Source organism: Rhea pennata, chromosome 2, assembly GCF_028389875.1.
Source record: "Rhea pennata isolate bPtePen1 chromosome 2, bPtePen1.pri, whole genome shotgun sequence".
NCBI lineage: Eukaryota > Metazoa > Chordata > Aves > Rheiformes > Rheidae > Rhea > Rhea pennata.
The window spans coordinates 158,725,102-158,749,639 of NC_084664.1; the positions used below are offsets into that span (position 1 = coordinate 158,725,102).

Here is a 24,538-nt window from a genome sequence, read left to right on the forward strand (position 1 = left end):
GCACATAAGAGCTATCCACAGTTTTGCAATGATTCCTGTAACTAGGGGGAAATATGTTGCTGTTTATCTTACAGATCCCTGAGAGCTCTGTCTGCTTTCAAGTATCAGCATTTCAAGGAAAAGAAAAAGTTTGCTGCAATCCAGGTAGCATAATTGACACTTTTACTGAGACAGCAGCCCTACTTTGAAACAACTGGGAATTATCTTACCTCTTTTCCTGGAGGACCTTTCTCTCCTGGTTCTCCCTAAGAGATACAAAGAGTAAATTTAGCATAACACTGGAAGGAGGTAGAAGTTAGACACTAAGCAATAAACCTGAATCTCAAATCCCATCTAGGTACAAGTGTCCTGTCACACAGCAGTGGGTTTAGACGACTTATTCTTAGACTATTGCTATAGGTTATCTTCTGGAAAGGCAGTTCCTACTACTTAAAATGCATTTTCAGTACAGCTGCATATATCATGTAAAAGTTTCTAAATGAAAGGAAACATTTAGTCATTTCTGCAGAACCAGCTGAGATCAGGATATATATTTCATTGAAAATGTGTCTCTGTTTTCAGTACATTTTGTTCCTTTTTCTTAACGATGTTTCACAAAATTGCCTGAACTTTACTTTGGTTGATTTACTAAATGCTGCCAGTCCTTTTTAGCTTAATCTGTGCCAATGTTACAAACGTAGCAGCCTAAAGATGCAAGGAAAAGGTACTATGACCAACTGAGATAACGGGTACAGCTCCTGTAATAAAACTTTGAGCCTGACAGCTTACATGTTTTCCAATGATCTCAAATTACCTAAATTTAAATAAGCACCCTACTATTTTTCTCTATAGCCTGCATTTATCAATGGATAATAAACTGCTACAATTTTTGTATTTTAGCATTCCAGGGGAAAAAAAAACTATCCCTACAGCCCTGAAATATTGCACTGGAAAAGCAAAACAAGCATTAAACTAGTAACTGCTAAAATTCTGATGACATTCCTGTATCACGAATGGAAAGATTCATCTTTAGAATCCACCTACAACCCACACACATGATCATATCTCTAACATGCTTGTGCAGGTGATATTTTTCCTGTAACCTGGAAATGCATATAATACTTCCAAAGGGATATCCTACATCCACGTATGCACTACGCAAGGTAAGCATCCGAGTACGCTCTAATCATGGGTGTGTGATCACAGGAGCTCCAAATCAGAAAGCAGCAGACTTATCCAAGTATTCCATAGTGCCAGGTCAGTTTTAAATGGCTACCATGTTTGCTGCTTTAAATTAATTTTCCAAATAAATATTTCTTCTTCCTCTTTTCACATGAAAATCCCTCTCCAATCAAAAAATAAAAATAATAAAAAAAAAAAAAGATTCGGCTTTGCAAAATTCACATGAAGAAGTTTAAAATCTCATCATCTTACGTCACAACAAGGTCAGAAACAAAAATATTCACCCAGCATTCAGCTTTTCCATCCTCCTTAGGCCTAAAAAGGCCCAAGAAATTGGATGTCAAGGCTGTGACATTTTCATGTGTACAGGTTTTTTTTAGATCACTTTGCGAGATATCTGAATATTTTAATTGCAATGTACCTCTGTTGCTGACCCTTGAACAGTCAAATTCACAGTAACAAAGGAATTTTCCTCAGAACAGAAAATATCAAGTGTATCCTGTATTATTATAGCTCTTGTGAGGTTCATGCAGAGGGATATTCTGAGTAAGTCAAACACCTCATACTTGTATTAAGACGACTATTGTACCAGCTCAATAAATTCACACATTATAAGGGCTGACTGATGGGTACTAGCTCAGCAGATGAGATTATAGATATTTGGACACAAGGAAAATGCTATCCTTTGCAGTCCAGTTTCCTCTGAAATTAAAATGTATGGCTTGTGGATCTGCCAGATCTACTGTCTCTGCTTTTTAACCTAATTAAAGATGACTGTGTCCCATCTTCATCAGTTCAACATTTAAAGCCAAGCAGTTAGTGCTTCCAATCCATTCCCGCACATACTTACAGGTGGTCCTCGGGGTCCTACAAAACCAGGGAGTCCTGGGCTGCCACTTTCTCCTTTATTTCCTTTTGGACCCTTAGAACAGAAATGAGTCAGATACTAGCAGCTCTTTCTCCAAAATCTCTTTTCCAGAGCATGCATTTACAGATACATTGGAACTGGGAAATTTCACTGTAGCAGCAGGACTCCCCCAAATGACAAAGAATAGAAAAACAAAGTCATTTAGAAAAGCAGATTGCAAACATCATGTCTATATTATTAATAAGTTGTATGGGGTCCCTGTAAAAACATGAAAATGAAACAACAATTGTGGAAGTTATAGGAGGTATGTTTAGTGGATACTTCTTGTGTTGCATAGTTTATAAGGTATCAATACAGCCACGGAAAAGTTGTGATGCACAACCGGTAAACAGCCCAGATGGTCATAGTGTGCAAATCTGAGCATACAATTAACAGACAGATGACTGCTGAGTTGCTCCCTTGGCTTATTTCTGTGTTTGATTAAAAAAAAAAAATCTATCCTGTACCTACCTTTTGTGATATTCTGCCAAATCTGCCCTTTGTTCTTACAAACCTGGGCAGCTTAAATGGCAGCTTAGGAAACAGATCCTTTTCCTGTTGATATTTTCTTTCTTTTTCTTTTTCTTTTTTTTTTTTTACTATATTTTAAGCTTTTTTCACATTATTGTTCCCCATCTTTTAATTCAGAATGTAACAGTTTCGCTTCCTAGAGTAAAATTTGTTTTTATTTTCAACTTGTCTGCTATAAAGTGAGCTCCAACAAACCTGACAGGCACAAAGCACGTGGCTTTCAAGCACACAACAACTCTGAGCCCTGTGACGTTATACAAACCAGAAAAGTTTGGAGATAATCAGGAGATGGGTTGCATTTCCATAAGCTGATTTAAGTACTATTATGAAGCTGGACTTGTATTGTCAAATAACGAGTACAAAAGAAGTTTCCTGCCAGTAATTACCCAATGTCCTTGTGATTAGAAGTCAGCAGTAGTGAAGCAGTCCGTAAGGTGGAAAAGAAATCCTTACTGCCACAACTGTTTCCCTTTTTTTCAAACAGAAAGGTAATATATTGGCTTGTCACACCACAGTATGTTGCCAAAGAAATTAGTGTATTTCCAGACAAGACTGCAAATAAACAGACTAGTGTACAGCACGATGTACTTCTCATAATAACCTTTATGAAGAGGAGAGAATTCATTTTAATGCCAGAGAAAGGTACTGAGGAGACCACTGTCTGTTCTGCTGACCAGCACTGTCATTGCTTCCTTTTTTGTCTTTTATCTGACTTTATCCATTTCTCAATGTCTCATGTTATTTTTGGACTGTAAATCCTCTGGAGCAAAGGTTACCTTGGTTCTGAGCTTGTGAAGAAAGCTGCCTGGTGAGTCCCCTGGTGACTAGCTGACTGTCTAGGCAATATGATAACACAGTGATTATTCAAAAAACTGCCTTCAGTTGGCACTTGTGGATCACCCCAGAGCCATGACGCCAGAGGAGGCATCAACCCAGGAAGTCAGAAGTAGCAACAGGAGTCGGGAACAGGGGTGGGCATGATTAAAAGAAGAAATGGTGGCTGAAAAGACGGCGGCAGTGATACAAGGGGACACAGGCAATGACAGTGGTCCCAGAAAGGTAGGGAGAAGCTGTGAAAACGAGAAGCAGCAGCACTGGTTCTTGGCTACAGAAAGGTTGGGAGACTGGGCCACCCCCGCCCCATACTTGCTATCACCTCCACATGCAAAAAGGTGTTGTTTGCTTCTTTGCTACAGCTTAGAAAGAGGTCCCTGTGGCAAGGCAAAATGCGCTCAGGGCACAAGCCCATGATTAGGCTGAGGTTGCTTAATGGTGATGCAAGGGCAACACAAAGAAGAATGAGTCCTATTGCAACTTTTCAAACTCCTCCTGCTATGCCTTCGTTTCTCTTTGAATCTAATAACCCACAGAGTTGTAATGTCCAGAGAGAGGGCAAAGCTCAGTATTTCAATAGGTGCTACTGGACAAAGGTTCATTTGCATGGATTTGCTGAACCCTAAATAATTTTCAGCAGTAGAACAGAAAAAAAAAAAATCTTCCTGATTGCCCTCCTTAGAGATCTTCATTACCATGCTCTTCTTTCACATCAGATGTCCCCCAGGGACTTGATCAGCTCTGTGATCTTGGTTTACTGCCCACTGCCTGCTCTTTCCCAAAACACCTGGGAATGATTTCTCTACTGCTGCTATTCCTCAATGGCAGTCTGCCAACACCCCAAGGCCCTCTCCTTCCTTCTGACAACTCTCTGCTGGTTGCTGGTCTTCTCTGCTTGACAAAATTAAATCCACTTGTAAAGATGAGGCATGACAATCTTTTCTTCATACGATGTAATCAATCATTTCCTATCTCTTTGAACACTAGCTTCTGCTGGGAAGAATGATGACCCAACTAGTAGCTGAATTCCAGCAACAGAGCCAATGGCATCCCTGATTTTGTGGCCAGGAAATGTCTTGCAGGTCACTGGCCCCTAACTTTAGATATGGCAACTTGAGGGACTAGGAGCAGCGACACCATCTTCTCCATGTACACTTCATCAGTCACCTCTCCCTGACATAACTGCTTGCTGCATGAGTGTCATTTTGTGGTACTTACTGGGTTACCTGCTAGGCCAGGTTCTCCCGCAGGTCCAGGCAATCCATTCTTGCCCTAAGTCAAAAGGAAAAAGATAAGTAGTGAAGCAAAATATACTATAATGAAAAATATCCATCTACTATACAACAGAAGCAATTTCTTCAGCATTGACAGCCTCCTCTCCTCCTGGCAGACTAGAGAGAAAGTATCTCTTATTCTCAGTTGACCCTGTAACTTTTACATCTCTGATTGCATGGCTGACCCCATCTTAAGACAAAAAGTAAGATATGTAGATTCCTTAGTCTGAAGAGGATCTGAAAGCTGATCACTCCTCCTCATCCCTATCCCTATCAGACATGGGATCCTCCTGTAGGGGTGGGTGTAACTACTATAGAATCCTAGAATCCTAGAATCAGTAAGGTTGGAAGGGACCTCTGGAGATCATCTAGTCCAACCCCCCTGCTCAAGCAGGGTCACCTAGAGCATGCTAGACAGGGTTGCATCCAAGCGGGCCTTGAAGATCTCCAGAGAAGGAGACTCCACAACCTCTCTGGACAACCTGCTCCAGGGCTCCGTCACTCTCACAGGGAAGAAATTCCCCCTCACGGTCAGGCGGAACTTCCTGTGCTTCAATTTCTGCCCATTCCCTCTTGTCCTGTCACATGGGACAACTGAAAAGAGTTTGTCCCCATCCCCTTGACACCCTCCCTTCAGGTACTTGTACACATTGATAAGATCCCCCCTCAGTCTTCTCTTCCCCAGGCTGAAGAGCTCTCGCAGCTGTTCCTCATGGGGCAGATGCTCCAGCCCTTTGATCATCTTCATAGCCCTACACTGGACTCTCTCCAGTAGCTCCGTGGCTCTCTTGTGCTGGAGAGCCCAGAACTGGACACAGGACTCGAGATGAGGCCTCCTGAGGGCTGAGTAGAGCGGCAGGATCACCTCCCTCGACCTGCTGGCAACGCTCTTCCTAACACCCCCCAGGAGACCATTGGCTTTCTTGGCCACAAGGGCACATTGCTGTATCAATTGCTCAATTGCTATGGCAGCTCCAAATCACTTGTGTTCAGACAGTTCCCTTTTTCCCATTTTGAAGCTGCTCTTAGCAATTCTCAGATCAGTGTAAAAGTGCTCTGCAGCAACTGACAGATATTTCTCAGATCCCTCCACACCCTCTTGCATTAGAAAACTCCCTTTCTCCAGTGACTGAGGCAGGGCCTGGAAATTACTCCTTGGAAAGGCCTACCATCCTCTCAGGGTTGTTTTCTGACACCAGAAAACTTGGAATGAGTCAAATCATTCTTTAGGAGGACCTATTTCTTCCCATTCCTTATAAAAGGATTTGAGGTGAGCATCTACACTGTCTAAAGTTTGTTGAGATGAAATTCTGCACCTTGTACTGTTCTCTTCCACATAGAGGTGCTTCTCACTGCACCGGAGTTGACTACGAAAACCAGCCCCTTACTGCCAATATTCAAAATCATATCTCATGTTCTTTATTAGAGAGTAAATTAGGTAAATGAAGAACGAGAGAAACTGATACTTTGCCTTCCAACAAACAAAAACCCAGGCATCTCTTCTCCAAAGGGAAATGGCTTGGCTTAGAGCTATGGTAATTTTTGTCTCCTAAAACCTTCTTATTCATTGCTAGTGTTGTGCAGGGACACCACATGTTCATGAGTGATGCCAGCAGTGGAAGAATAATGAGATAAATTAGAAGTTAGACACAAGAACTCTCCATATGTTCCTGCAGTCTAATCTAAACCCCTACTGTCCCAGCTCTGGGGGATCTGCTGTTCCAGTTCCTGGCATTGCTTGCTGAGTCAGCATTTTGTCCTAATTTTGCAACATGCTGTAGAATCTGTTTTGCTAGCATGTCTTCCCAGAAGGAAACAAAATCACTCTTATTTCAACACATTAAAGATGCACCCAGGTTCAGGAATTGCGACCTGCATTCAAATTTGGAAAAGGGTTGATTTTTAGAGAGAGAATTAAGAAGCCCAGGAAAAGTAATTTCTCAGCTATCCCAACTAGCACTTTCTGAAATGTCAAATAAATTACCATTTCTCCACTTGAGATGTAATAAAACTCTACAGGTGTTCAGTTAAAAAAATACCTTTTCCTAAAATCAAGCTTTTCTGTAGAAGAAAAAAACAGAAGGCATGACAAAATGAATGGTTTGTTTTTAAGTACCATAATTGGATCCCAAATATCTCAAACTGGGCATCTGCAATTAGTGTCTACCTTTGAAAGTTACCTTTTGAGGCCACATAAAAAGTGAATGAAATGTTAAAGGCAGGACAGGACAGGAATATGAGCACTTCTAACAACCCAGTCTTGGCAGAACCCATTAAACAATCCTCCCCGTCTCTGAATCAGCAGTCATCACTGTTCAGTGCACCTATTAGTCCACACTAGTATTTAGAAATATCATGCTGATCTTTCTTTCCCAAAGTAAGTCAAATGTTTTAATCAAATACCACCTGAATCACATATAAAATTCTTCTTCCAAATAGAGGTGGATTGGATTCTAGGATATTTTCACTACACATAATGCACCCTTCAAAACCTGCCTGTTGAAAGATAAAACTCACCGGCTGACCTCTGAGTCCTCGAGGACCTTGTGGTCCTATGGGACCAGTATCACCCTGAAAGGAAGAATAGTATTCTGTTGAGTGAGAAAGATCTGACACAGATGCAAGTAAATTATCATCTTAAAAGGTGCCTGTTAAATTGCTCTGCTCATGTATTACAGAAAAAAAAAGCATTAAAGAAAGGTCTCATTACTCCCTTCCAGTTTTGCAGGAGGAAGACCAGTCTCTTGAATTTTAAAAGTCTATCTGTCTCCAAATGCAGTGTGATTGCAAGGAGAACCCATTAGCATCAAATTATCTCAAAGCTGGATTTCTCAGGAACAGAGATTCTCCAGCACTTCTCAAGAACTGACTACTTCGTTCTCTGTTGAACTGGGTTTCAGACCCATTTCTGTCTTTTCTGAGTGGTTCCACTTGGCCTGTCTTCCTCTTTACTTTGTAGTGGTACCATTTACTGCATAACATTTTTCCATTGACACAAGGGGTTCAAATGAAAAATGACCTCCCCAAGTCCCATGGCAATGGCACATCAGCCACTTGGAACATTGCAGCTACCGCAGGATTCTGCCGAGGTTATGTTCTCCCAGGACTTTGTTCTGTGACTGCATTTAAAATGAATAATGTCAAAGGATCTGTTTATACTCTCTTTCATTCCTCCGAGCAGCAGCGTCTTATTCCATCGGCATTTCTCAGATTTCAGTGGAGCTATTTGTGCAGTAAGGTACAGTTCTTGTAGAGGAAGTGTGACAGAATCCGGCCCAATGGGACTTGGCCGAATGAAGCATGGTTTGGAGAGGTGTGTGGCAGAAAGCAGGCCCATCTCTACGCAGCACAGCCTGTGATTCAAGCAATATAGTTTTCTCCCTTTTCCAAAGATATAGCTGACATTTAAGTGTCAGCTGCTGAGCAGTGACAAAGGCCCTCTAATTCCTCGTTACCATAATGAGCTTTGCACAAATCATTCCCAGTGCACTGCCGCAATAATTCACCCTTTATTGCAGTTTCTGTAGGGTTTTTTTTTTCTTTTGAGTGGAAAGAACATTGTGAATGAAAATTTTCATTTGTCAGGGAGCAGGGGATTAATTTCTGCTCAAAATGGCAGACTTACATCCTTCCCTGGTGGCCCCTCCCGTCCAGCAGGACCTGTTGCACCTGGCTCCCCCTGCATTTCAGCAAAAAGAAAAGAGAAATCAACTCAAGGTCAATGACAAACCAGTAACATCACTGCCAATGGTGTGGAGTTTCAGCAATATTGGACTGAAGCTCATAACTCTGTGGAGGTGTGAGGACTTTTTAAAGCCAACAGGAGCCTCGTACATCAGACAAGATACACGGCTTACAAAAATAACACTGGAGCATCTTCTGTAAGTGATGCGCAAGGTAGTGCGCTGCTTTCCAGCAGATTAGCTACTGCTAGTGAAGTGACTGAAAACCACTAATGTACTCATGATGCAAAAAACTATTTTAATGAGAAAGAGATGAGCAGATCTAGCACTGGATTAGTCAGCTAAGCTCCTGCAAACGGAGCATTTTCTCTCCCAGTGGAAAGCCGGAATGAGGCAGAGCGATGTTCAGTTTTGTATTCCACCTTCTATACCAAGGAACCTTTTTGTGCTGCACTGCAGACTCAGAACTGCAAGGAGCCCAATTTTTCATGCAGGACTTGAGTTTTGAGATTTATGACTCATAGGCAACTAAGCCAAAGGCCTAGAGGCATTTCTATTCTCTTTTCTGTATGTTTTGTCTCTGAACATACTCTGCATTAGTAAAGCTTTTTTGAAGGAGATCTGATACTTGTGCTACAGTACAGTAGGGTTCCTCACCTTGCACTTTAGCAGTCGTACCAGTGGATGTGGTACAGAAGCATCCTGTGAAACTTTCTTATAAAGGGACATGTCAAAGGGAGTATCAAAGAAATCAGATCTACCAGCTGCCTCACCTTACGTGGAAGCAGAACTTTAGGAGAGAATGAAGACAGCTGCTATGATTTTACGCTATGGGTGTGGCCCACAGAGTTGTGGTTGAAAATAGCAGACCTGTCATAATTTTCTTCTACAGTTTCAAAAGGACTATTCAGGTTCAACTGCTTAATCAACACAGTATTTTTCCAAAAGATTATCCTGTGTGCATAAAAGGCATGTACTTACCCGAGGACCTGGGGGACCTGCATCTCCTCTCTGTCCTTTGAAACCCTATAAAAGAGAATGAAATCAGTGATCACCCATAATCCCAATGCATGAAGCATTCAGAAAGCTTTAATGTGCACTTAATAATCTTCCAATTTGCCTAAGATTACTAGGAACTAGTCACCACGGAGCTGCCAGGTCTGTGGCAGTGATTAGGAAGGGCTATGTCCCGGGAACACAAAAGACATTTCCATTACTCCATAGGCTGTAAGACCACAGTGTGCATATTGCTGCTGTGATCAGCCCATAGATCACTTAGCTCTAGATTTCATTGTCCCTGTCCTTTCTGAAAACTCATACAGAGCACACGAATTACAGCTGTGACGTTCTGGTAAAAGAGGGGGTCGTGTGTTTTTGTGCCTTAACCTTTGGTAAAGGACTTATCCTGCTCCAGGGCAGCCTTAGTGTGAAGGACTTGGAAATGCCTCTGTTTGATTTTTACTGATTATTTATGTGCATAGTCACAATACCATCACTGTTCTCAGCCAAGTCAATTCTTTGGTTATACATTTACATCAGAAAAGGACTCCATCTGCCCAACAAAAGCTTCCAGGCCAAGGTACAAAAGAGTTACTGCACCTACCGGTAAGCCTCTGGCACCCTCCTGGCCAGGAAGTCCTGGTTCTCCAGGCTTTCCCTATGGGGAAAAAAATCACATTCATATCAACAGGAGTCTCAAGTTTATTCCTCTGCTGCAGAAAACTCTTTCCACTCTTCTCCCTTATATGTAACAACACTGAGAACTATGATTGCCCAGGGTTTCTCCAGCAATGTCTGTGTTTGAGCATGCAATAGAGACACTCCCGTGGGTACCTCTACTAGTACTGCTGGGAACACAACTTTGAAGTTTAAAGAGCACTTGTGTCTTTGGACTCAGTGCTACACACACTGGTTTCCTTGACGACTGGGGACTTGGCTCTTTACAGAACCACTAACTCTTCTGCTATATTTTGACAAATCATATAAAAAGGTTGGCAAAGCCTGATATCAAAAGTGCATTTTTATAACAAATACAGTTGCAGAGATTGATATTCCATAATAACCCTTCCCTTCATTTGGCAACTTCATGGCTCAGACTTTTTTCTCAACAAACGCAACTAAATAGAGAAAATCAAATGTAAATCCCTCAATCCCGGAGTATCACAGGAATAGCTTCTTTGAAGATACCTCTGTCCCTCTCTCTGTTTTTTTTTTTTTTTCCAAAATCTTCTGCCAAAAAATGGATCACAATGTTTAACAGTACAAGACAATCTTATTTCTCTGCAATATTTATGGCAGTTGTAAAAGTGGAATCACTAGGTTTTAGAGTATTTACGGTAGTTGTGAAAGTGGAATCACTAAGTTTTAGACTATTTATGGTAGCTGTAAAAGTAAAAGAACACGGTTTCCTCTAAAGATTGCTAGTGTATGACTCTTATAAAATGCTCAAGACAATATAGTCCTTCTGGTGTTAAAAAAAAAAAAAAAAAAAAAAAAAAAAAAAAAAGACAAGCAAACAGATTCTCTGGACCCCAAAGGAGTCCGTAGATAGGCAGCTCCAAAAGCAGTAACTGCATATAGACTCTGAATATCTGAGTGAAACAGAGTTTAAATTACATTACCGGTTCCCCAAGAGATCCTGGCTTGCCATCTTTGCCGTCATTTCCAGCAATGCCCTGTAAACAAAATGCAAAACAGGTATAAGGATGGAGTCTCTAAGAAGGATTGGCGTGTTTTTGATACTGTGAAATCTTACAGTGACACTTCTGCTTCATCACGGTATACTTAAGCTTGCACAGCCTTCAGAAAGCTGGGCTATTTCTATAGTTCAGCCATATACCTCTCCTTGCCACACTATTGCAATAGCATAAACTGTCTCCCTTGCCAGTACAGTACCTCTGAGGAGTCTCCTTTTTCTGCAAGGCAAGTGCTCCAAAAGATTATAGGATTCTAAAAACAGATTCTTAGCTGTTATAAATCATTATAATGCCATTATTTTCATTGGGCTAGACTGTTTTGCAGAGAAATAGCTCTGGCTTATCCTCATAAGGCATAAAAACAAAAGAAAACAAAACGTACTAACACATTTCCCGGAAGAAAAGAAATCAGATACTATGGCCAAGATGCTCTTCATCTTGGTCAATGCAAAGGAATTATTTCAACTGTAGGTTCACATAAAGACAATATTTCAGCCTAAGAGTCTTGTGGCCTTACACTAGGAGCTGTTATGGGACCTATTATGTCAAGGGATCTTGACAGGCTAGAGAAATGGGAAGAGAGGAGTGGCATGAAGTTCACCAAGAAGAAGTGCAGAGTCCTGCCCCTGAGAAGGAATAACCCCATGCTAGGCACTAACCAGCTGGAAAGCTGCTTTCCAGAGAAGAACCTAGGGGTCCTGGTGGACACCAAGTTGAACATGAGCCCTGACGGCAAAGGCAGACCAGCCTGGGCTGCATTAACAAGGAATTTCTACCAGGTCAAGGGAGGTGATCCTTCCTCTCTATCCACCACTAGCAAGACATATTGGGAGCGCCGTGTTTCCAATTCTAGGCTCCTCAGTATGAAAGAGACATGGACGTGGTGAGCCAAGTCTCATTTGAGGAGCAGCTGAGACTGTTCAGCCTGAGAACAGGTGGATCTTATCAGTGTATATAAATCTGATAGGAAGCTGTGAGAAAGGCAGGGTGTGATTCTACTCAGTGCCCAGTGGCAGGACAAGAGGGAACAGGCACAAAATGAAATACAGGAAATTCTATCTGAACAAGAAAACATACTTCTTCTCTGTAGTGGTGACTGAACACTGGAATAAGTTTCCCAAAGAGGTTGTGAATTCTCCATCCTTGGAGATATTTAAAACCTGACTAGACATGGTCCTGGTCAAGCTGCTATAGGTGACCCTGCTTGAGCAGGAGGGGTAGACCAGATGATCTCCAGAGGTCCTTGCCAACCCCAACAGTTCTGTGTGATTCTGTATGTTACTTGACTTCTGTGCTCTGCACGGAAGTATCTCTGCCAAAGAATGAGGAACAGATGAGGATGAGGAACAGATCTATTTCATTTTGGTAATTAATACTTAGCTTTAAAGTGGTCAAACACAGTATTCATGCAGTTCCACAGAGAGCATATTGTAGCATCAACATGACAGGTACTATTACAGATCACAGACATCTTTCAAAGCACCTCTAAAATGTCACATGTTCATTTTACAAGGCCACGTGTTTATAAACAATGTAATATATCAAATAACAAGGAGCTGATTTGCACTCACTGGAAGTCCAGGCACCCCTGGTGGTCCCTGTGGACCTGGAGGGCCATCTTTACCCTGAAAAGAAACCAGAAACACCACGAATCAGACAGGCTCTTCAAATACTTCTATCAGATGAAGATTTAACAAATTTAGTGTTCAGAAGGAGGGAAAGAGACCACTGTGAGAATCAAGTCTTGCACCCACATCACACAGTCTACAAGGCTTCCCTGAAGACATTCCTATTTAAACTAGAAAGTTTCCTTTTTACGTGAAATATCCAATATTTCATATATAATATCCATTTTTCATATATTGGATATTTCATCTAATCATCCAGCATCATCTAATATGTTCTGTATTAGCTCTATGTTGTTACATATGGAGAAAGTACTAAAATCACTGTGAAACTTTCTCTAAAGTTTAATTACTCTTAATACAGAGTGCTTAATTGCTTGCATGAAAGTGTCTAGCCAGGAAACAGAAGTTCTGTATTTTCTAGCTATTGAATTAATGGTTATGAGAACTGTCTAGCTGACAGTCCTAAGAAAGAAATCCTTTCCTATTCTACAGGATAGGACAACAGCATCCAAGGTCTGTCACACTATTTCAACTTTGATCATTCATTTATAAAGGAAGTTCAGTGAGCCTGTGGCATCTCTGCTGAGAATGCTCATTGCTTTCACAACAGCCATCAGAAGGACCATCACTGGTCACCGATAATGAAGTTTAAATTGAAATGAATGGGCAAAAGGTGCCCTGTTCATTAGGAAATCTTGCTCTAGAAATTAATCACATAATTACCGCTCCAAACTGTTCCAGCTCAATAGCATGCGTTACTCTAGGATGGTTCACCTTTTCCTCTTCAAACTGAAGTTAGTATCAATCAATGTCTGATCCTATTTCCCATCTCTTTCAGGGCATTCTGATGCATTTACCATAAAAAAATTTTGAACACCTTTCAAATAAAACAGCACGCAAAATTCTTCTAGATTTCCCAAAGGTTACATTTGTACTAGTATTTTCAGTGGTGCAAGGGAATGTTCTCAGACCCTGGAATCTGAGGAGCCTGTGCTGTGACATCCTTCAAAAAGTCTCTAGTTGGGTTTTGACAATCCCCAGGCACAATTCAGGTGTTGGCCTGGATCACGAAGCATCCTAATAGGCTTTTTTGGATGTAGCCATCTTGTTCTACAAGCTAAGAGACATTAATAGCAAAGACAGGCCATGAAATTGGCGTTAACGCCAGAGAAAAATCTGAGGCATCTTTAACATATTAATACATACGCAGCCAGCCTCTTGCTCTTCTCCCAGGTCCAGACTAGCAATCTGCAATTATCTGAGAAATGGCAAGCATATGTTCTGATTCCTAGCGGCAGGTAATTTACTGGATGAAAGAAAGGTACAAAAAGCTCTTTAGAGAGTAGGCCCAAGGTGTGCCGAAGAGGTCCCACAAAGTGGATTTAGTTCTGGCTAAGCTGGAGTTCCTTTTGGAGAGTAAACAAAACTGTAGGAGCAGAGTAACCTGCCGTTGTCTGTGTGGGTCCTAGCTGCAGGTGCAGAGTTGCTTCAAGTTGAATAATGTTGGGAGCCTTCAAACAGCATTAAAATGGTTCCAGTTCTGCTTTACTTTACAGAAGTAAAGCTAGTTAAAGGTAGTGGCTAAGCACACAGCCTGTAGCTTACTATATCTCCTGGGTTTCCTGCTGGTCCTACTGGTCCAGGTGCCCCATCTGGTCCCTAAATAAAATAAAGCAGAAACAATGTGAGTGATTGACGTATTTTGTACATTTGTCAATGGACTCACTACCACAGATGGCAACACTGAAGTTTTCCCTCATTTACTCATTTTAGCATTCATTCCTTCATTCATCACAGAAAAGCAGTGCCAATCTCTGCACACAATCATCTTCTAAAGCCAGAAATAGTCAAATATTTGAGCTTGGTCATGGCCCTCTGTTCTGAAAAGAGGGGTTGATTAGGAAAAAAACAATCTTGTCACAAAAATAACTCTGAAGAACAGAAATGATGGCAGCAGTATGAACCATATTCTGTGGAATGCAAACTCCTGAAATCATGAGTCAATGCAGACAGGGGAAAAGTCACAGCAAAAGTTGCAGAAAAAAAAAAGATCTAGAGGAATATTGTATTTTTTTCTCCTTTGACAGGATCCATTTTGCTTTGCCAATTCCTTTCACCATGAGTACATTCAGAGGGTCTCATGAGACATTTTTAGGGGTTTTAATCCTTACTGGAATAACAGTATGGCTGTGGAAGTAAACCTGCTTGTATTGCCAGTTTCTCCTAAAATAATGCTTCCCAAGATGAGATTGCAGGAAAGTAAGTGACCCACAAAGCAGGTCCAAGTGTTGTCCTAATTCCAAAGCATTCAGCAATCTTTAGGCACTGCTACCATCTGAAAACAGAATTGCAATCCAATCCTCTTTTCTGGTACCTCCTGTTGTTTAGTCTGTGCAATACAAATTCAGCTTTGAAGAGACTGTGCTGATCCCCAGAATAGATGAAGGTTTTACCCCCGTGAAAGACAGAGCCAGACTGCACTGTAAGCAGGAATATGAATAGTGATGACGATGGCAAAGGAGGCTTGGAAAGAAAAGCCCTTCATTAAGGGGAAGTCACAGCTATTGGAAAGTGTAAGTGGTGATACCATGAGCAAGAGAGACACTTATTTCAACCTTGCTTCTGCAATATCACACAAGCATTATGCTTTTTGAAATACAAAGAAGCATAATTGTATTTGTGGAGAGAGTAGAACAAGGAATGAGAAGGATCGTGATGGAGAGGCACACATGGAAATGGATTCTTAATTCATAAGTACCCCACAGGTTATGAAAACTGGAGATAATCCAGTCTCAAACCACTGTATATTAACTGAGAAAGAAGAAACACAGTTATATCTGCTAGTTCCAGATTGACTACATATTCCGTGCACAAGGAAACATCTATATACATACTACAAAGAAGTCTCTGTGGAAGAGTTTTCATGATCATTGCCTTGTATAAAGAAATAGACTGGAACTTAGTATCAACTTACAGAGTGAGTTGAAGCAATCAATGGAATGTGTTAAATAGCAATTATCATGAGTAGGGAATTCTATGATACTCAAAGGACGGTAATCCACTGGAAAATGCATATGCAACGCACAAACAGGTGGGAATGGCACTTTCTGTATAACGGAGCTTACAATAATCTTCATCAGTAAGGAAAACATAGGTCCATCTGCTTTGAACAGGGGAACTTACAGGTGGACCAGGGTTTCCAGGAGGCCCTGAGAAGCCTGGTATTCCAGGATGGCCCTGCAAAATGAACACAGATTTTCTTTATGCATTATTCACCTCTTTAGTGGAGGTAAATTAACTGGTCAAATGCACTGTGCAGTAACATCAAAATAAGACAATACACAGACAGCTGGTTATAAAGAACTAAGATACTATGGATTTTTAAAGCAAACTCTTGGTTTTCAAAGTATGCATTTTGGAACATACTTATATTTAGAGTGTACTTTTTCTACTGTGTATTTTATTGTATGCTAACAGGAGCTGAGAGCAAACACTGTGAATTAGACAAGACAGGAGACCAGGCAGGAAACAAAAGCTGTTTATAATACCATACAAATCTCATTGTAGGTGTTGGTTTGCACCCTGAATTATTGGCTTAGCCCCTGACAAAATCAAGTGCAAGATATATTCTGATTTAGACAGTTCTCTTTCTTTTGGAATCTCAGTTCCTCCCAAAACAGGCCCTCCTTACACACATCTTCCAGGACTAATAGAAACACTAGCCTTTCCCATTAAAAAGTCCTCTCCTGGATCTCATCTACGCATTAGTTGGGGAAATGAATGCAGACTGGGTAATGTAAAGAACTGAAAACATCCAATCCAGAAATAAGGAAACAGATCATCTGGGAATCCACCAACACAAGACAGAGAAGGCTCTTGCAGGAAATGTGGAGAGGAGCATGAGGAGGAGTACTGTATTTCCATCTAGATGGGCGTCTGAGGTTTAAGAACAGTGAGGAGCTCCCGTCTTTCTCCTCTGCCTCTGGGAAAGGGATTCCTCTACACCACCATGGCACTTTTTGATGAAGAAGGAATCTCAGTTACCGCACTGTTGGAAAGCACACTCTTTTCACCTGCTCGCCTTTTTCTCCTGCATCCCCAGTTGTACCACGGTCTCCTTTAGCACCCTGGTAACACAAAAAAAGCCAGTACAATTCAGTATTGTATCAGTCTTTTGACCATTTTTTCAAGTGCTTGGACACCGGAGTATCAAACACAGAAGGTAGGACTGAGTCCTGCTTACCCTCCTCTTCAATTCTATGCCAGAGTAATTACTGATGCTGGAGCCCAGATACAAAAGTGGTCTTTGATCAGATCCAGCATAGACTTTTTCTTTTTTCTTTTTTTTTTTTTTTTTTTTTTAGAGGGGAGGAGAAGGAAGCAATAGTTTCGGGGGTTTTTTTGTTTTGCTTTGTTTTGTTTTTTAATATTGTAGTCTCACGGACATGAAGAGGACCTACAAATCCTTAAAAATGCACAGGTTGTTAAGCATTGAACTAATGGGTCTCTTTGGTAAGGATTTATCTAGTCCAGATGTCCACAGTGTGAGCTATTAAACCCTTCTCCCTTGAGGGACAACAGTGATAAAAGAAAAAAAAAATCATTTCAAGGTGCAGTCATGAAATTCATACCAAGAAAGTGCCCCTCTCTCCCTCCCTCTACTAGCAGCAACAGAACAGAAATGACTACTGGGATGTAGATGCCTGTATTATCAATGCTTAAATTTAGGCAAGATGATTCTTACCCTTACAATGAAACATATTAAGATGATGGGGAACAAATTATGATCTGAACAATGCACAGGATACTAATGCATAATACTGACAATGGAAATGATACTCTGGTTCATTACATGAGAGCTGGGAGACAAGTGGGGAAAAAAGAGGTGCTATTTATCAGTTAAAAGAGGTATAATTCATATTATTAGAAGCAATGAAACTGGTCACGTAAGGATCTGCAATTCCACTGTTGCACTTCAGAACGGTACCTAATACTAGTTTTTGTGGTGTTATTAGGGACCACACACCCCATTTTCAAAAGCACAGAGCTCTCTTAGTCTTTCATCCCTTAGCACTCTCCTAATATAATTAGAAAGGAGTACAATGACTGTGTTTGCAGCTCCTTAGAGGGTTTAGAATAATTGCTTTTAATATCTGCAAACTCGGTGAATTCATCTGTTTACTCAATACAAGTTAGAGTTTTTACCACTTATTTGATTAATACTATTCACACGTGCACTTTAAAATTGATGCTATTTCAGCTAAACATTCTTCTTTGCTGCCCAGCTCTCTGCTTTCTCCATAGCATATAAGAAAGCAGCAGAAGATGAAGTGTATCTCAGACTACTTAGGATTTCTACCAGTTATTGTAGCTATGAGTTACTAGTCATTCTGCAAATTTTATCTGAGAGCACACTCGTTTTGATCAACTATATCAAACGATATATTTACTTTGGGGACTCTACTTTTCCTTCCATCCTCATACTTTCAATTGCAAGGTGTAAAATTAATTTCTGAATCAAAAATAGCTTGTTATAAATGCTAGTAAGTGCAAATACAAAGATGTTAAAATAGCAGAAGTTGTTTTAGACAGTAAGTCAGGAATGCAGCCATGTCTGAAGGAAAACTATCTGTGCTCCATGATGAAAACCCCTTATATCTCCTTCCACTGATTGGTTTTGATTTATTTCATATTAGGTAGTTGTAAAGGTTTTGACTGTAACCAGGCACTGGCATCCTGAGCAGACTAATGACAGAGTTATTCATGGGAACAGCTTGAAACATTACGTTATTAAAATCCTTCAGACATTGCAAGTTTGATGTTTGTGAGGCAGAAGTACACAGCTGAAAGAGCTGCTCTTCCTACAGCATATTTCAACAAATATTTAGAGTCGGTGGATAAAGCATCCCCAGCAGAAAACGTATTTGGAACCCAGCAGTCCACTGCATCACCCTCAATTTAAAGTGATTCCAGCATACAGGATTCAAACAGGAGAGGAACATGCAGAGTTGCTACTGCTGAGGCTTTAATTTCTTCCTCACCTGATTTGAATTGAAACTTACCCTACAGGCTTTAGCTCTCAAAAAAATCCCAAAGGAATGAATTTCAGCATCAAGAATCAAGTCTGTCAGGGTTTTTTTGAACTGAGGGATGGTACGAGAAAGACTGCATTTGAGTGAAATGCTGCTCATACGGGAAGCTGTGCAGTTCCAAGCGCCTGTGACAAAATTTCACTCTAGTGAATTACCAGTACAGGGCCTACCTAACGGGCAAGTCCTACCCCTTTTCACAGGGATGGATGCCACCAGGATCCTGCTTCAGCCAATCTGCTAACTAATCACAAGTAGATTTTGGTTAGGCAACAGACGGAAAAACAACCGACCTTTGGACCATCTAGCCCAGGTGGGCCCGCAGGACCTCTGGGACCAGCAATCCCCTGCAATACAGAAGAGAGAGAGGTAAATATTTGTTGCTTGCTGATTAGAAAGTCAGTAATGACTCCTCACAACTAAAACTGTGGAGTCAAAAGGGCTACCTTTACACTCAGCATTACAGACTGCTTCATACTTCAGCACATGCTGTGTTGGTAGAATATAGCCCTGTTCATAAACGGCATCAGACAGGCTCATCAGCACAACATTGTGTACTCCTAAATATGTAGCTGGCTCTTTCCCAGATGGACTAACCTTTAGGAAAAGGCTTTGTTATTGTTATTAATTTGTTATTAACCATCAGCCCAGGTTATTGTTAGAAACAAAAAGATTCGGGGCAGAACCATATGAAGAATGCCACAAAAGGATTCAGTCTATAGGACTCAACGAGCCTTGAACCAACTATGCTGAGGCCAGCATGGTACAATATCATCAAAATCCTGAATCCTTGGAATAATAGCATTTTCTCTTCGGCTTTTAACAGAACTGACAAGTTTTCCTGAACAGTGGGCACTGTATTTTCCTCTATCAAATTCCTTCCTGCAGCTCAAATGAGATGTGGCATCGCACACTTTCCATCTTAGCTTCTGTTTTCTCTTTCCCAAAGACAGGCTTTTTATATCGGAGTTCTCAACCTAGATTCACAAAGGTATTGAAGTAACTAAATTTCACTGAAATACAAGTCTAAGTGTACTAGGATAAAGGCAAAATCAAGGTATTTCTCACAAAAACTGCAATTCATGGAAAAATAATGATCAAGAATGCATAAAACACATCATAGATAGACTAATCAAATTCTCAGTTATAGCATAGACTTCTTCATTCGCTTCTATCCAATTAAGAGAGCTGGATGTAGAAAGGGAGAGAGATCCACCAGGGTCACGGACAAGGGAAAATTGAAACGGAGACTCCTAGAAGAGGATTTTTAGAGATGTGAATAATAAAGGATCTTTGGATAGTAGAATCTCAGCACTTCTCCTCTCCCCCAATTCTCATGCCCTACAAAGAGTTTAAGGGATTAATTTCACTACATTTCACTTATTAAGACTCCTTATCCCCCTTCCTTCTTTTCAAGCATTCTGCAAAATTTATGCCTCTGAAACAGCTGTTACTCCTAACTCTTCCCCTCAAGCATCCTTGTAGCCAACAGAAAATCCATACAGTGATCACTGAGCTTTCAGGAGTGTACTCTACTCGCTCCTCAGTCACTGCTCTCTCTTTTTCCTCATGCACATCCGCCTTTTCTCCTGAATAAGAAACAAAACTGAAAAACTCCTTCTGAGTTGTTTAGTAGCTCCCACAGAGCAGAAGGTGGATGGCAAAAGTGGTTTTTTGTAGCTCCTAAATTTCATGCTGCTCTAGGAGGCAGCAAGTCAAGTCCATGGAGCTTTGAACTTCAGAACGGCAGAGCAACTTAACCACTTCTACCTCTCACACTTGCTGTGAAGCTCAGACCACGTTAGAGGAAAAAAAAACCACTATTACCGATACTTTGGTACTTCTGTCACAGAAAAAGCCATCCAAGAATACTTACATCACCAAAAGTAAAGCATAGACACCTTAGCAAAAGCTGAAATTCAGTCCGTTGACCCACAGACAAGTATTCAATACATTGTTGTTGCAAAAGAAGTCAACTATGTAAAAATATTACAAGAGAAATGAGTTAGAATACATCCAAGGCATGGCCACACTTTCTTGCTCTCTTACCATTTTGCCATCCTGGCCATCTCTACCTGGTGGGCCTCGGAGACCTTTATCACCTTTGAAACCTGGAATACCGGGTAGTCCTGGTGGGCCAGGGGGACAATCACTGCACACATCCTAGGAGAGAAGAGTAACCTTGAGAACTAAACAAAAAATAGACTGCTGCAGACCCAGCAGTGTGGTGCTAGAAGCACAGCCTATAGGCCTTTGCATTTCAACCATACTGGTTGTGGATGTGGGTTACTTTGACTTGTAGAATTGAGGTCAGGGCAGCATGGAACATAGCAAGGTCAGCTCCAAGTTTACACACACTCCCATAGGGAATTTCTTACTGGCTGTGTTGGACAGTTTCTATCTCATCATCCAGGATCAAGAAACATAGGAAAAGCTCTTCCTAATGGGGAGATCAGACAGCCAAAAAGCAAGACCACCAAAAACAGCTTTGTTTTGAAGCTGCAAATCTACTGTAGCTTCAGAAAACTGTGTCTGCAACAGTCTAAAAGAGTTGAATTATGGCTTGGAGGGCAGATTGTTAGGGAAAACCCAGGTGCAGCACAATGTCAGAAAGTTTTGGATGTTCTGGGAAGTTTGGAATGTTTTGGAAGGGAAACTGCATTCATCAGCTAGCTTGGCGGAGGAGAGTTTATCTGCTGGAGTTCATGAAGACCAGATACCTTAATGTCCTGGCCAGATTCTATCATGGAGAATTACAACCTCCCTCTTTGAAACACTATCTTGATATATTACTTTTTACATTTCTACTACTCTCAAAAAATGGAAAACCATGAATATGTCATTTCTATTTCAAAGACAGGCTCCCTTTAGCAAGGGGAATGAACCCTGCCTATAAAGAACAGCATAGCCCAATTAACAGATCACCAGGCTGAGAGTTCAAAGACCTTGGTCCAACTTCCAGCTCTGTCAATGATCTTGAAAAACAGTGGGCAACTATCTTTCTCAGCCTCAGTGCTTTGAGGTATCTTTATCTATTTACAGTATAGGTAAGTTCTTTAGGGTAGAGTTACTGCTTTATAATATAGCTTATAAGACACCCAGAACAACAGAACGCTAATTTCAGCTGGGCTCATGATGTTGCTGTCCACAGAGCTGTACCACATGTGGAGGGAAAAAGTGGCAAATAGAACAAACAGACAGGGGTATGAATGTCTTTAACTATAACATAATCAAAGGAAGGGGGGAAAGAAAAACCAAATTGTCATCCTGCACTCAAAAATCAGTGTCTTACTACAGTCCAGATCAGAAATTCCAAGCAATGCCACATAGTAAACTCTCTGGGAAAATACTTGGTTCTTTACTGATCCACCTGAGGGCTGTGCTGCCATTCAGAGAGACCTGGACAGGCTGGAGAGCTGGGCAGAGAGGAACCTCCTGAGGTTCAACAAGGGCAAGTGTAGAGTCCTGCACCTAGGGAGAAATAACCCCATGCACCAGGACAAGCTGGGGGCTGACATTATGGAGGGCAGCTCTGCAGAGAAGGACCTGGGAATGCTGGTGGATGACAAGTTGACCATGAGCCAGCAATGTGCCCTTGTGACCAAGAAGGCCAATGGTCTCCTGGGGCGCATTGGGAAGAGTGTTGCCAGCAGGTCAAGGGAGGTGATCCTGCCCCTCTTCTCAGCCCTGCTGAGGCCTCATCTGGAGTCCTGTGTCCAGTTCTGGGCTCCCCAGCACAACAGAGACATGGAGCTACTGGAGAGAGTCCAGCATAGGGCTACAAAGATGATCAGAGGGCTGGAGCACCTGCCCTATGAGGAACGGCTGTGAGAGTTGGGCCTCTTTATCCTGGGGAAGAGAAGACTGAGGGGGGATCTTAACGTCTGTAAGTACCTGAAGGGAGGGTGTCAAGGGGATGGGGACAAACTCTTTTCAAGAGGCAACGGGCACAAACTGAACCACAGGAAGTTACGCCTGACCATGAGGGGGGAATTTCTTCCCTGTGAGAGTGACAGAGCACTGGACCAGGTTGCCCAGGGAGGTCGTGGAGTCTCCTTCTCTGGAGATCTTCAAGGCCTGCCTGGATTCAACCCTGTCTAGCATGCTCTAGGTGACCCTGCTTGAGCAGGGGGGGTTGGACTAGACGATCTTCAGAGGTCCCTTCCAACCTTACCAACTCTGTGATTCTATGATTTACAAAAAGCAGCTCTGCATGAAAACATTTCACTGTAGCAATCGTAAAATAGACCTTTTGTTAATGAGATTGGTTAAAAAAAGTAATTATGTAGTTTCTTTTAATCAATAAGAAAGGATTTCTTGCCATGTCCCAAGACTGCTTAAAAATCTCCCAACTCAGTCCACGTAAATCTGTAAAGATTTTGTAGTCAACAGCTATCAAATACTGACTCATTTCCCAGACAACTGTCTACATAGACAGCTAAAACAGACCAATCATCATTTTTGAAACACAGGTTCATCTGCAGTTAATTACATACATCCTTTTAGATACGCTACGCAAATTGACTTTGCATCCCCAGTTCAAACCTACTGCAGTCACAGTTGCAGGTGTACATGAAAAATCAGCCACTTTAATAAAGTGGTTTCCATTTTCTGCTTCAGATAAAACAACTGGACAATATATTTTTCTCCTTGGAATTGCAGGCCTTAGAATGAGCTGAAAAGTCTCAGAACTTTTGTATCAAACACCATTCTATAAAGTTCCTTGTAGGACACGTCATCACTGGAGACTGTTAGAGGGCTCTGGACTTTGATCTCCAGCACATGCTCCAGTGTGCTAACAGCAGTGCAAACAGCAAACTTGCAAGATTCCTGCTCTGGCAGGCTGTTTAGAGGAACATTTTGCACTTGCAGCTTAGACACTCTCACATTACAGTGTGTTAGTCAGGTTTGAATCAATCATAGCCATTCTCAAAAGCTGATTACCTTTACCAAGAGATTTATGTCCTCTGGAGTCAGCAGGGGCGAGGAACCCTGTAGAATGAGAGATTCGTTATCTGGGGCAATTTTAAAAGGCATTAAAGAATGAGAAATTTTCCAAAACACACTTTTGGCTTAATACTTGTTTTCCTTGTGTTGCCCAGCACTTTTTGGGCCAAATTCATATTTGTCCCCTTACATTATCAACACTCAGTGTCATACCTGAGATGAGTTGAACTCTTCACATATAGGAAATGCAGTTCCTGTTGAGGATACTGCATGGTGGTGCTAAGAAGTTGCCATTAAAGCACTGGCTTTTATGTAGGACATTCAATTATTTTAATACTGATGCAAATGTATCGCAGATATTTTTACCATAATCCCTCATAGGTTATTAGTGTTTTTCCAGCTGCTCTGCCAAGCAGAACAGCAGGGGAAACACACTGAACTGCAGTTCTGAGGGAGGCAGGCATTGAGATTAAAAAAAATAACAGAAGAACGGCAGAACAAAAAACATTTGAGGATATAATACAGAAGCGAAATCACATACTGGTTTTCCAGGAGGTCCTCTTTCCCCTGGATTTCCTGGAAGACCCTACAGATCAATGGAAAGAAAAATCTGTGAGATTATCATACAGTAATATCCTGGCTGCTCCCACACTCTGCTGACTGCTCTGGACTACCATACATTCCTGCTTTCTGCCACTGAGCACGACTTCCACAGGTATGTGGCAGCTAACCCTCTTAAGTATTAGTAACATTAAAACTAGAGCTTCTCATTACTTTCCGCTTCTTAA

The 24,538-nt window shown here is 41.4% G+C and overlaps 1 protein-coding gene across 1 annotated transcript in view; it reads right to left on the reverse strand.

Moving 5' to 3' along the window:
* Positions 1–24,538, reverse strand: part of COL22A1 (collagen type XXII alpha 1 chain) — a 235,298-nt gene that overhangs the window by 7,237 nt on the left and 203,523 nt on the right. Inside the window, exons 43-58 of the mRNA XM_062568435.1 lie at positions 24,292–24,336; positions 23,748–23,795; positions 20,853–20,966; positions 19,097–19,150; positions 16,788–16,841; positions 15,898–15,951; positions 14,320–14,373; positions 12,658–12,711; positions 11,012–11,065; positions 9,994–10,047; positions 9,372–9,416; positions 8,333–8,386; positions 7,225–7,278; positions 4,652–4,705; positions 2,012–2,083; positions 210–245 (exon numbers count right to left, since the gene is read on the reverse strand). Of these exons, the coding sequence (XP_062424419.1) occupies positions 210–245; positions 2,012–2,083; positions 4,652–4,705; positions 7,225–7,278; positions 8,333–8,386; positions 9,372–9,416; positions 9,994–10,047; positions 11,012–11,065; positions 12,658–12,711; positions 14,320–14,373; positions 15,898–15,951; positions 16,788–16,841; positions 19,097–19,150; positions 20,853–20,966; positions 23,748–23,795; positions 24,292–24,336 (900 nt within the window). The remainder of the gene's footprint in view (positions 1–209; positions 246–2,011; positions 2,084–4,651; positions 4,706–7,224; positions 7,279–8,332; positions 8,387–9,371; positions 9,417–9,993; positions 10,048–11,011; positions 11,066–12,657; positions 12,712–14,319; positions 14,374–15,897; positions 15,952–16,787; positions 16,842–19,096; positions 19,151–20,852; positions 20,967–23,747; positions 23,796–24,291; positions 24,337–24,538) is intronic.